This window comes from Oncorhynchus keta, chromosome 31 (assembly GCF_023373465.1).
Source record: "Oncorhynchus keta strain PuntledgeMale-10-30-2019 chromosome 31, Oket_V2, whole genome shotgun sequence".
Classification (NCBI taxonomy): domain Eukaryota; kingdom Metazoa; phylum Chordata; class Actinopteri; order Salmoniformes; family Salmonidae; genus Oncorhynchus; species Oncorhynchus keta.
The window spans coordinates 5,071,629-5,083,152 of NC_068451.1; the positions used below are offsets into that span (position 1 = coordinate 5,071,629).

At 42.3% G+C, this 11,524-nt stretch overlaps 1 protein-coding gene across 1 annotated transcript; it reads right to left on the reverse strand.

Moving 5' to 3' along the window:
- Positions 1-5,444: 5,444 nt before the first annotated feature.
- Positions 5,445-11,122, reverse strand: LOC118364239 (C-type lectin domain family 4 member E-like). The gene is made up of 6 exons (XM_035745606.2): positions 10,728-11,122; positions 10,067-10,177; positions 7,579-7,710; positions 6,820-6,971; positions 6,620-6,741; positions 5,445-6,276 (listed from the first exon to the last, which is right to left on the reverse strand). Exons 1-6 carry the CDS (start codon positions 10,810-10,812, stop codon positions 6,114-6,116), a joined length of 765 nt encoding a protein of 254 aa, XP_035601499.1. The 5' UTR covers positions 10,813-11,122; the 3' UTR covers positions 5,445-6,113.
- Positions 11,123-11,524: the final 402 nt, after the last annotated feature.

An 11,524-nucleotide genomic window follows, 5' to 3' on the forward strand; every position in this document is an offset into this window, starting at 1 on the left:
TAATATTTATTGGGTGAAAAGCCAAAATGTGCAGTTTTGGCAGACAAATATGTGTCCTCCTGCCACAACCTGAGGGACAGCCAGTGAAAAGTGCAAAGTAATGTCGATAATATTTCCCCCCTTGTTTTGTTTTGTCTTTCATACCACGTGATGTCATATATCTCAGTCATGTTGACACGGTCTACTACCATTGCTTTAATATATTGTTCTTATTAATATTGTTGTTGTAGTTGTTGTTAATGGTAATCCCATGTCCACTACTACTATTATTATTGCTGTTGATCCCACCATTTATTTATATATAAATATATATATATTATATATAAATATATAGTTTTATTTTATTTTTCGATATGTATACTTTGACAATGTAAGTAATAATGAACTTGCCATGTCAATAAAGTCAAATTAATTGAATTGACTGAGTGGACCAGATGGTTGCTTTTAAAATAGTGCCATCTGGTGGCAAAATATTATCTTCTTTGATGTGGTTTATCAGCGATTGGCATCCAACCTTATGATGATGCATTACCGTAACCTACTGTACTGGAGTGTGTGCCAGAGTCAGGGAAAAACTAAATAGATAACCAAATATTTTAGACTAAATCTAATGACGTTCTACTCAATATACTATTTAAACGAATTTTCTGTATCCCTTTTCCTTCACACTACATCTCAGCCTCTCTCTTTCCCTCTGATTCCCTCTCTCTTTCCCTCTGATTCCCTCTCTCTTTCCCTCTGACCCACACTGTAGCAAGACATGCTCCATGCTCTCTGTTTCCTGGCAATAATCACATTTTCCTGTTGAATACTTTCCTATCACATTTAAGGTCTTATTCAACCGGCTGTGTCCCACCCTTGATATTGTATTTAAAAAATAGCCTCCTCTCTCCTGTCCCTTCCTGCTGTCCTCCCCTCCCCGACTTTCCTCTGTACTTTAAATAAATGCCTTCCCTTAGTATCTCTATTCCACTGCTCCTGCCATCTCTGCACCATCCACTGTCCATATCAGGCTTGTTGCCTCTGCTTTGCTCATTGAAACTACAACATCAACATCCCAACTAATAAGTGTTTGTTTAGCCAGTACATCAACATCCCAACTAATAAGTGTGTGTTTAGCCAGTACATCAACATCCCAACTAATAAGTGTGTGTTTAGCCAGTACATCAACATCCCAACTAATAAGTGTTTGTTTAGCCAGTACATCAACATCCCAACTAATAAGTGTTTGTTTAGCCAGTACATCAACATCCCAACTAATAAGTGTGTTTTAGCCAGTACATCAACATCCCAACTAATAAGTGTGTGTTTAGCCAGTACATCAACATCCCAACTAATAAGTGTGTGTTTAGCCAGTACATCAACATCCCAACTAATAAGTGTGTGTTTAGCCAGTACATCAACATCCCAACTAATAAGTGTTTGTTTAGCCAGTACATCAACATCCCAACTAATAAGTGTTTGTTTAGCCAGTACATCAACTGCCTCGTTCCCTTCCACCGCCACATGGGCTGGGACCCAAGTAAGTCGTGTCTGTTTACCCATTTTTCTAATCCTGCCATGGGTTTGTTGTACCTCGTAAAGCAGGTCTTGTCTAGTCTCTCCAACACTTCTAGATCAACTACTGGAGGCGGGAGTAGCCGTGGTGGATTGACAGGAACAGTTACCGTTGGACTAAACTCCCTTCTGTACAGTCCCATCTCCTTTGCCTAGTTATTACCCACCCAAAGCTCATGTTGTGTATTCGCTCATGTTCCCAGCACGCCTGTGAAATCCCTTTTGCAGGATGAGACACCCCATGTCCCTGTAGGTTGACCCAATAATTCATTGCCAGCTGCTGTCTCCTAATCTGCAATGGCATATCCCCCATCTCCACCTGTAGTGCAGCCACTGGGGAGGTCCGAAACGCCCCAATCCTTGCCCCTTTATGACATCTGTCCTTTCCAATGAGGTCTGGGCTGCCGAGCCATACGCTATACTCAAATCAAATGTATTGGTCACATACACATACACGTGTTTAGCAGATGTTATAGCGGGTGTATCGAAATGCTCGTGCTTCTAGCTCCAACAGTGCAGTAATATCTAACAAGTGATATCTAACAGTTTCGTAACATCTACCCAAAATACACGTACATCTAAGTAAAGAATGGATCAAGAATACATACATGTATGTCAGAGCGGCATTGGACTAAGATACAGTGGCATAGTATAGAGTACAGTATGTACATATGAGATGAGTATCGCAAGATACGGAGACATTATTAAAGTGGCTAGTGTTTAGTTTCCTTAAAGTGGCCAGTGATTCCAGCAGCAGCAGCCTAGTATAGAATACAATAGGGTATATACTGTACATATGAAATGGGAGATGCAATATGTAAACACAATTAAAAAGTGACTAAGATACCGAGAATAATGTGGAGTGCAGTTTATACTGTACATCTGAGATGAGAAATGCGAGATACGGAACATTATTAAAGTGGCGAGTGATCCATTTCTAAAAGTGGCCAGTGATTCCTAATCTATGTCTATAGGCAGCCGCCTCTGATGTGCTAGTGATGGTTGTTTAGCAGTCTGATGGCCTTGAGATAGAAGATGTTTTTCAGTCTCCCGGACCCAGTTTTGATGCACCTGTACTATTCTGGATGATAGCTAGGTGAACAGGCAGTAGCTTGGGTGGTTGATGTCCTTGATGATCTTTTTGGCCTTCCTATGGCATCGGGTGCTGTAGGTGTCGAAGAGGGCGGGAACACCAGTCTTAACTTCAACAGTGAAGAGGCGACTCCGGGATGCTGGCCTTCTAGGCAGAGTTCCTCTGTCCAGTGTCTGCGTTATTTTGCCCATCTTAATCTTTTATTTTCATTGGCCAGTCTGAGATGTGTCTTTTTCTTTGTAACTCTGCTTTGAAGGTCAGCATCCCAGAGTCACCTCTTCACTGTTGACGTTGAGACTGGTGTTTTGCGGGGACTATTTAATGAAGCTGCCAGTTGAGGACTTGTGAGGTGTCTGTTTCTCAACCTAACCACCCTAATGTACTTGTCCTCTTGCTGAGGTTTCACCAGGGACTCCCACTCCTCCCACTCCACTTTCTATTCTGGTTAGAGCCAGTTTGCGCTGTTCTGTGAAGGGAGTAGTGCACAGCGTTGTACAAGATCTTCAGTTTCTTGGCAGTTTCTTGGCAATTTCTCGCCTTCATTTTCAGAAGAAAGTTCCTTGTTTCTGGCCATTTGGAGCCTGTAATCGAAACAACAAATGCTGATACCCCAGATATTCAACTAGTCTAAAGAGTTGTAATTGCTTCTTTAATCAGAACAACAGTTTTCTGCTGTGCTAACATAATTGCAAAAGGGTTTTCTAATGATCAATTAGCCTTTTAAAATAATGAACTTGGATTAGCTAACACAATTAAAACACAGGAGTGATGGTTGCTGATAATGTAAATATTCCATAAAAATTCTGCCGTTTCCAGCTACAATAGTAATTTACAACATTAACAATGTCTACACTGTATTTCTGATCAAGTTGATGTTATTTTAATGGACAAAAATTGCTTTCATTTAAAAAACAAGGACATTTTTAATTGACCCCAAACTTTTGAACAGTAGTCTACATGGTCCTCAATGAGGAATGCCCTGCCCCCCACTCCTTCCCCATCAGACAGCGCATCACATTTTGCACCTTCTTACACTTTCACACCACTCTCTCAATGTGTTCTGCCCAATTTGAGTTAAGTGTCAAAGTATACCCCAAGGAACCTGAAGGCCCTCACCCTCTCCAAGTTTCTCCCATATAACCTCAAGCATATCTTATCTCCCACCTTCCTCCTCGCAAAATGAAACACTGTCTGAGTTTTCTCTACAGAGAACCTGAATCCCCACATTAAAAACTTTTTCAGGATCGGTGGGTCCCCTGCGGGACGGTTGAGCTAACGTAGGCTAATGCGATTAGCATGAGGTTGTAAGTGACAAGAAAATTTCCCAGGACATAGACATATCTGATATTGGCAGAAAGCTTAAATTCTTGTTAATCTAACTGCAATGTCCAATTTACAGTAGCTATTACAGTAAAATAATGCCATGCTATTGTTTGAGGAGAGTGCACAGTTTTGAACATGAAAAGTTATTAATAAACAAATTAGGCACATTTGTTCGGTCTTCATACAACATTTTGAACAGAAATGCAATGGTTCATTGGATCAGTCAAAAACGTTGCAAACTCACTGCTGCCATCTAGTGGCCAAAATCTAAATTGCACCTGGGTTGGACTAATACATTATGGCCTTTCTCTTGCATTTCAAAGATGATGGTACAATTATTTTTTTAAACGGTTGTTTTTTTATTTGTATGATCTTTTACCAGATCTAATGTGTTGTATTCTCCTTCATTCCTTTCACATTTCCACAAACTTCAAAGTGTTTCCTTTCAAATGGTACCAATAATATGCATGTCCTTGCTACAGGCAGTTAGATTTGTGTATGTCGTTTTGGGTGAAAATTGGGGGGGGGAAGGGTCCGATCCTACTAACCACCACTCTACCTCATCAATTTCTTCCTTTACCTTCCTGACTGTTTATGGCACATTTCTCCCCCTCTTTCATAAGGCCCCATCATCTCCAAATAACGACCTACCAATATCCGGCCGTACCTGAGAGTAAACGTCATTCATTTTGATTGAGAACAACAGAGGACTAATCACGCTCCCCTGCGGTGTACCGTTATCCACCAGGACATCCTGTATCTAGTTGTACGTTCTTCCTTCTACCCCCATAATATCAATTTTTATTAAAAACCCCTCCTTCCACATCATATTGTACTCCTTCTCCACATCAAAAAAAGACAACTACAACAGTCTCCTTGTCCACTTGAGCCTTCCTAACCTCTGCTACGAAGCAGAGCACTGGGTCCATATTTCTCCTACCCTTCCTGAACCCACTCTAAATGTGACGATAACAGCCCCCTGATCTCCAGGAAGTAAGTTAGCCTTTCTGTCATTTTACGTTCCATAATCTTACATACATGTGATGTATGTAGTTGGCCGATAGTTTGTTGGCCTAGTTGGGTCCTTCCCTGGCTTCCGGATTGGTACCACTACTGCCTCCTTCCAGCTGCCTGGTAGTTACCCCTCCTCCCACCCTATGTTGTACAACACCAAGGCAAAATATTATGTAAGAAACAGTGTTGTCTTAAAGAAATTAAAATACAATTTCTGGATTAGAAATACAAAATAAAAAATACTTTCAGCAAATAAATATGTTTAAATGTGTTTAAAAAAAACACATGAAAACACATTCCTTTTGCAGGCTACATCATTGAGCAATAAAACAATGGATGAGCAAAGACACAGGAGAAACCAACGGAGTCAATAGAAAATGATATATTCCAATAAAATGAAACATGCACAGGTAAAAACCCAGACACAAAACAGAAAGAGACATCAGAGGAAGAGTAATTCATTTGAAAATACAGTTTTATTGATTAATTATTGATTCATTTTCATGGTTAGTGCAGCAATACATAATATTTTGGAGATTTATGTACAGGTCACACACGTATAAAAAAAAAAGCACTCAGATTGCTCAAAAGTATCCCAGCAATCAGTTTGGCAAGCAGCAGAGTTGATTAGAGCATCTACCTCCTTGATTGCATTAACTGATTTACTAAATTGAGTGCATTCATTGAAATTCTCCTTGCAGAAGGTGCCAGATTTGCAAAATGTTTGCATCTATTATTTTGAGTAACGAAATGAACATTTCATGAAACTAGCTATACCACAAAACTATCTTTATCTCCTCTTGTCATTCTATATCTTAGCCCTTCTCTTAACCTTTTCTGTCCCATTTTGTTTCATGGTTTCTGAAAAATACAAAGTAATACACACACTTGACAGTGTAGTTGAGTAAATCTGACCCATAACCTAGTTTAGCTTCTAGTTCTGATGCTTCCAGTAAGAATAATCATTTCACTTTTATAGCGCTTTTCATTGCACTAAAACATCTCAAATCGCTTGAAAGACATAAAAAGGATAAGCTATTTAAGAAAACATTGCCATCATTCATGAATGCATGGACAGTAGATCTAGATAATTGGGAAATTCATGGCTTAGTTTAAGTCCTGTGATTCAGTCTAGTCGGATGGCATCCATCTGACAAATGCGTTTGTAGATGTGGTCACACGGTACGTCAAACCAGGTCTGCGAATGGCTGTCCAGGGTGGCACAGTCCTCCCCGTGTGATCCTCCTGAGTGATGATTGTCAGGCTCAGAGCTATACTCATTCCAATACCTGAAAGAGAGACAGGGAGAGAGGGGAGGTGAGAGAGAGAAAGAGAGAGACAGAGACAGAGAGAGAGAGACAGAAGGGTGAAGGCAGAGAAAAGAGAGAGAGGGGGTAGGGGAGAGGGAGTAAGAGAGAGGGAGAGAAGTAGAAATGCCCAAAACAAAAGGAGGGAGTTAGGGAAAGAGGTAGAAAAAAAGGAAACAAGAGAATAGAATGAAAGAAGAGGAAGAAGGAAAATACAAATTGAGAAAGGGAGCAAGGGAATGAGACCGTGTAGAAAAGTAACTATTTGCCTCCCTCTCATTATAACACATGTGATATTGGATTATTTAGGATGGGCTTCACATACTTATTTGTCAGTGTTGTGTTGTCCACCCATCTCCAATCCCCTTCCTTCTCTATATCTGATAGGCCAATCCAGAAGTGGTAGTCAAACCCGCCAATCCTCCGGGCCTCTTTTTCCAGAGCGTCCTACAAGCAAACAGTCATGGTTACAATGAGGGGAATACACATACACAAATACACACACACACACAGACACTATCTTACATGCTGTTCCTTGCTGTGCAGGATGGTAAGGTGGCTGCCCAGGGAAGTACAACTGTCTCTGCTGCTCGGCCAGTCCATCTTGTCATTACTGAAGGAGTAACATTTCTCATCTACATGAATCCAGCCCTCAGGACACTCCCTACACTTACTTACTGTGAGAAGAGGAGAGGAGAACGAGAAGAGGAGGAGAACAGGAATAGAGAGGGAGAAGAGGAGGATAAGAAGATGAAAAGGACAAAGAGAGACGGATGAGTAAAAATGCATGGGTAATTAATATCTTATGTATAGTGTACAGTGTACACTTTAAAGTAAGACTGTAAATTATATTATCAACAGTATGATACTGTGAAACGTTTTACTGCATCATACTGTGAATTGTGATGCATTGTGGGAACATTTTCTGGGCGGGGAAAGAATTGCTCTATTTTGAATGTTGCTGCAGTTCTGTCCCACAGAATACAGTATTGTACTGTATTCTTGGAGCACCAAAAACCTTTTGACCACTAGTAGGTGCATGGTATAGTTGTTTCTGGCTCTATTTTTGTTGCACCCTTTAGTGAGAGTGCTGTACCAACTTAACTGTAGTAGTAGTAGTGCAGCATCAAGTTAAAATAAATAGTTGACAGATGCCTGTAAGTAACTGTTAACTTCACGGCAACCCCTTTACAGTGTACCATTTCTTACGTGAAATAATGTAATAGTGAATGACAGTTGTCTAAAGTATCTATCCACTCTGAATAACACTTAGCCCCCCTTTACCTGTCTTTGAGCAGCTCTGGCCCAGTTTGGAGTAGTCATCACAGAGACGGACATAACGTCCTCGAACTGAGTTCAGCTTCAGGGTCAGAGATGCTGTCTCCAGGGGAACACTAGGTAACGGCCTGCTCAACACTGAGAGAGAGAGAGAGAAAGAGAGAGAGAAAGAGAGAGAGAGAAAGAGAGAGAGAGAGAGAGAAAGAGAGAGAGAGAAAGAGAGAGATACAGAGAGAGAGAGAAAGAGAGAGAGAGAGAGAGAGAGAGAGAGAGAGAGAGAGAGAGAGAGAGAGAGAGAGAGAGAGAGAGAGAGAGAGAGAGAGAGAGAGAGAGAGAGAGAGAGAGAGAGAGAGAGAGAGAGAGAGAGAGAGAGAGGAATAGGAATAGAGACCAAATTGAGAGGTCAGATTGGGACAAATTGGTGTTTCTTTAAAGTCCTGCCCCCTCCTGTCTCAGCCTCCAGTATTTATGCTGCAGTAGTTTATGTGTCGGGGGGCTCGGGTCAGTTTGTTATATCTGGAGTATTTATCCTGTCTCATCCGGTGTCCTGTGTGAATTTAAGTATGCTCTCTCTAATTCTCTCTCTCTTTTCTCTATTTTCTCTCTCTCTTTCTTTCTTTCTTTCTTTCTTTCTTTCTTTCTTTCTTTCTTTCTTTCTTTCTTTCTTTCTTTCTTTCTTTCTTTCTTTCTTTCTTTCTTTCTTTCTGTCACTCAGAGGACCTGAGCCGTAGGACTACCTGGCCTGATGACTCTTTGCTGTCCCAAGTCCACCTGGCCTTTCTGCTGCTCCAGTTTCAACTGTTTTGCCTGCGGCTATGGAACCCTGACCTGTTCACCGGACATGCTACCTGTCCCAGACCTGCTGTTTTCAACTCTCTAGAGACCGCAGGAGCGGCAGAGATGCTCTGAATCATCGGCTATGAAAATCCAACTGACATTTACTCCTGAGGTGCTGACTTGTTGCACCCTCAACAACCACTGTGATTATTATTATTTGACCTTGCTGGTCGTCTATGAACATTTGACCATATTGGCCATGTTCTGTTATAATCTCCACCTGGGACAGCCAGAGGAGGACTGGCCACCCCTCAAAGCCTGGTTCCTCTCTAGGTTTCTTCCTAGGTTCTGGCCTTTCTAGAGAGTTTTTCCTAGTCACCGTGCATCTACACCTGCATTGCTTGCTGTTTGGGGTTTTAGGCTGGGTTTCTGTACAGCACTTTGTGACATCATGTAAGGAGGGAAATATATAAATACATTTTATTGATTGATTGATTGTTATAACTACTGAACAGCCTGGGCTGCCAGAGACTGAGAGTCCTGGGAGGGAGCAAATTTCACAGTTCTGGACATTTGTTCCTTTTGGATTGCACAACTGCCACAACTGTCGTTACCATTCTGCATGCCAGAAAAGGCATGACAATGAAGAGTGAGGGAGAGGGGTGGTGCTGGGTTGGAGAGAGAGAAAAAGAGACATACAAACAGAGAGAGAGAGAGAGAGAGAGAGGGGGGGGGTGCTGGGTTGGAGAGAGAGAAAAAGAGACATACAGACAGAGAGAGAGAGAGAGAGAGAGAGAGAGAGAGAGAGAGAGAGAGAGAGAGAGAGAGAGAGAGAGAGAGAGAGAGAGAGAGAGGGAGAGGGGTGGTGCTGGGTTGGAGAGAGAGAAAAAGAGACATACAGACAGAGAGAGAGAGAGAGAGAGAGAGAGAGAGAGAGAGAGAGAGAGAGGGGGAGAGAGAGAGAGAGAGAGAGAGAGAGAGAGAGGGGTGGTGCTGGGTTGGAGAGAGAGAAAAAGAGACATACAGACAGATAGAGAGAGAGAGAGAGAGGGGTGGTGCTGGGTTGGAGAGAGAGAAAAAGAGACATACAGACAGATAGAGAGAGAGAGAGAGGGGGGTGGTGCTGGGTTGGAGAGAGAGAAAAAGAGACATACAGACAGAGAGAGAGAGAGAGAGAGAGAGAGAGAGAGAGAGAGAGAGAGAGAGAGAGAGAGAGAGGAGGTGCTGGGTTGGAGAGAGAGAAAAAGAGACATACAGACAGATAGAGAGAGAGAGAGAGAGGGGTGGTGCTGGGTTGGAGAGAGAGAAAAAGAGACATACAGACAGATAGAGAGAGAGAGAGAGGGGGTGGTGCTGGGTTGGAGAGAGAGAAAAAGAGACATACAGACAGAGAGAGAGAGAGAGAGAGAGAGAGAGAGGGAGAGAGAGAGAGAGAGAGAGAGAGAGGGGTGGTGCTGGGTTGGAGAGAGAGAAAAAGAGACATACAGACAGATAGAGAGAGAGAGAGAGAGAGAGAGAGAGAGGGGTGGTGCTGGGTTGGAGAGAGAGAAAAAAGAGACTTACAGACAGATAGAGAGAGAGAGAGAGGGGTGGTGCTGGGTTGGAGAGAGAGAAAAAGAGACATACAGAGGGGTGGTGCTGGGTTGGAGAGAGAGAAAAAGAGACATACAGACAGAGAGAGAGAGAGAGAGAGAGAGAGAGAGAAATGTTAACTCACAGAGCACGCTCAGAGCGATGTTGGCACAGATGGAGGCCAATAGACCAATCAGCACAAAGAGGACTGTCTGACCTCTGAGACACTCTGACCCCCTCTTCAGCCCCTGGGCACCTGATCGGACAGATTACAGCTCAATGCAAAGAGTGACACATTTAAATTTGCATCTACATTGGAGTCATTTAGCGTTTAACTGTAGGTACAAAAAATAACCACATATAACAGTCATTGCAAGTCAAATCAGTACCAGTAAGAAAAGACAAGTGCGAGTGTGACAGGGCATTTTATTTGTTCACCTGTCATTCACCTTTCACGCTTCAGATGGTTTTCCTGCCCAGACAAGTCCTTTGACTATGAACACTACCACTCTAATCTACCTGTAACTGCCTACAATTGTACAGTGGGCTAACATGGAACCATAGCGTTGTAAAAAGGTGACAATCACTTCAAAAATATGTCAAATGATTCCAAAGGAACAGATGATAGCCAATAAACTGAAAGACTATCTGTAAAACTCACACTGACTATTCCCTAAAGAGATACCATGTCCTTAGAGTTATGGTCAATCTCACACTTACGCACGCACACGCACGCACGCACGCACGCACACACACACACACGCACACGCACACGCACGCACGCACACAATCGCACACACACTTACTGTGGTCGTTTAGGATAGGCTTGTTTCCTCTGGAGGATGTATCCTCAGTAAACTCGTGTAGACTGGTATAGTTCTCTACCTCCATGATTGAAGTTTCAGTTCTTCACCAGCTCTTCTCACCACAATCACTGTTTAACTTACTTATACCAACTATTGCAGAATCTCCCGACTTTGTAACTAACGGTAAATAAAGTCACTGCTGGGAAATAAAGTTTGTAATTCAAAACAGCTGAGATGGGAGTTGATTTCGCAATTCTGTTCAATCAAATAGTTTTCTCAGTATTTATTGTTCTTCCTCCAGAAATTCACTGGCAGTTCTTTTAGTATTGCATCAGACCTGCTTACTCTTGGTCTCTCTGGCTCTGGCTCTGGCTCTCTCGCTCTCCTTTTGCTCTCGCTGAATCTGGCCAGAAGGACTGTGTGATAGGGGGATGAGGCAGGAGAGCGTGTGTGTGTGTGTGTGTGTGTGTGTGTGTGTGTGTGTGTGTGTGTGTGTGTGTGTGTGTGTGTGTGTGTGTGTGTGTGTGTGTGTGTGTGTGTGTGTGTGTGTGTGTGTGTTTGAACAAAAACTCTCAAGAAATTGGAAACTGGAAGGAGGGTCCATCATACTGTGTGTGTTTGTATGGAAAGTAGTGGATTTAGGAAATAACATAATCATGCTGTGTGTGTGTTTGTATGGAAAGTAGTGGATTTAGGAAATAACATAATCATGCTGTGAAATAACGTCTTTGGCTCTGTTTCTCTATGTGATTTGGTGTGTTAGAATCTGGCCAAAATGACTCTGTAACGTGCTAGTG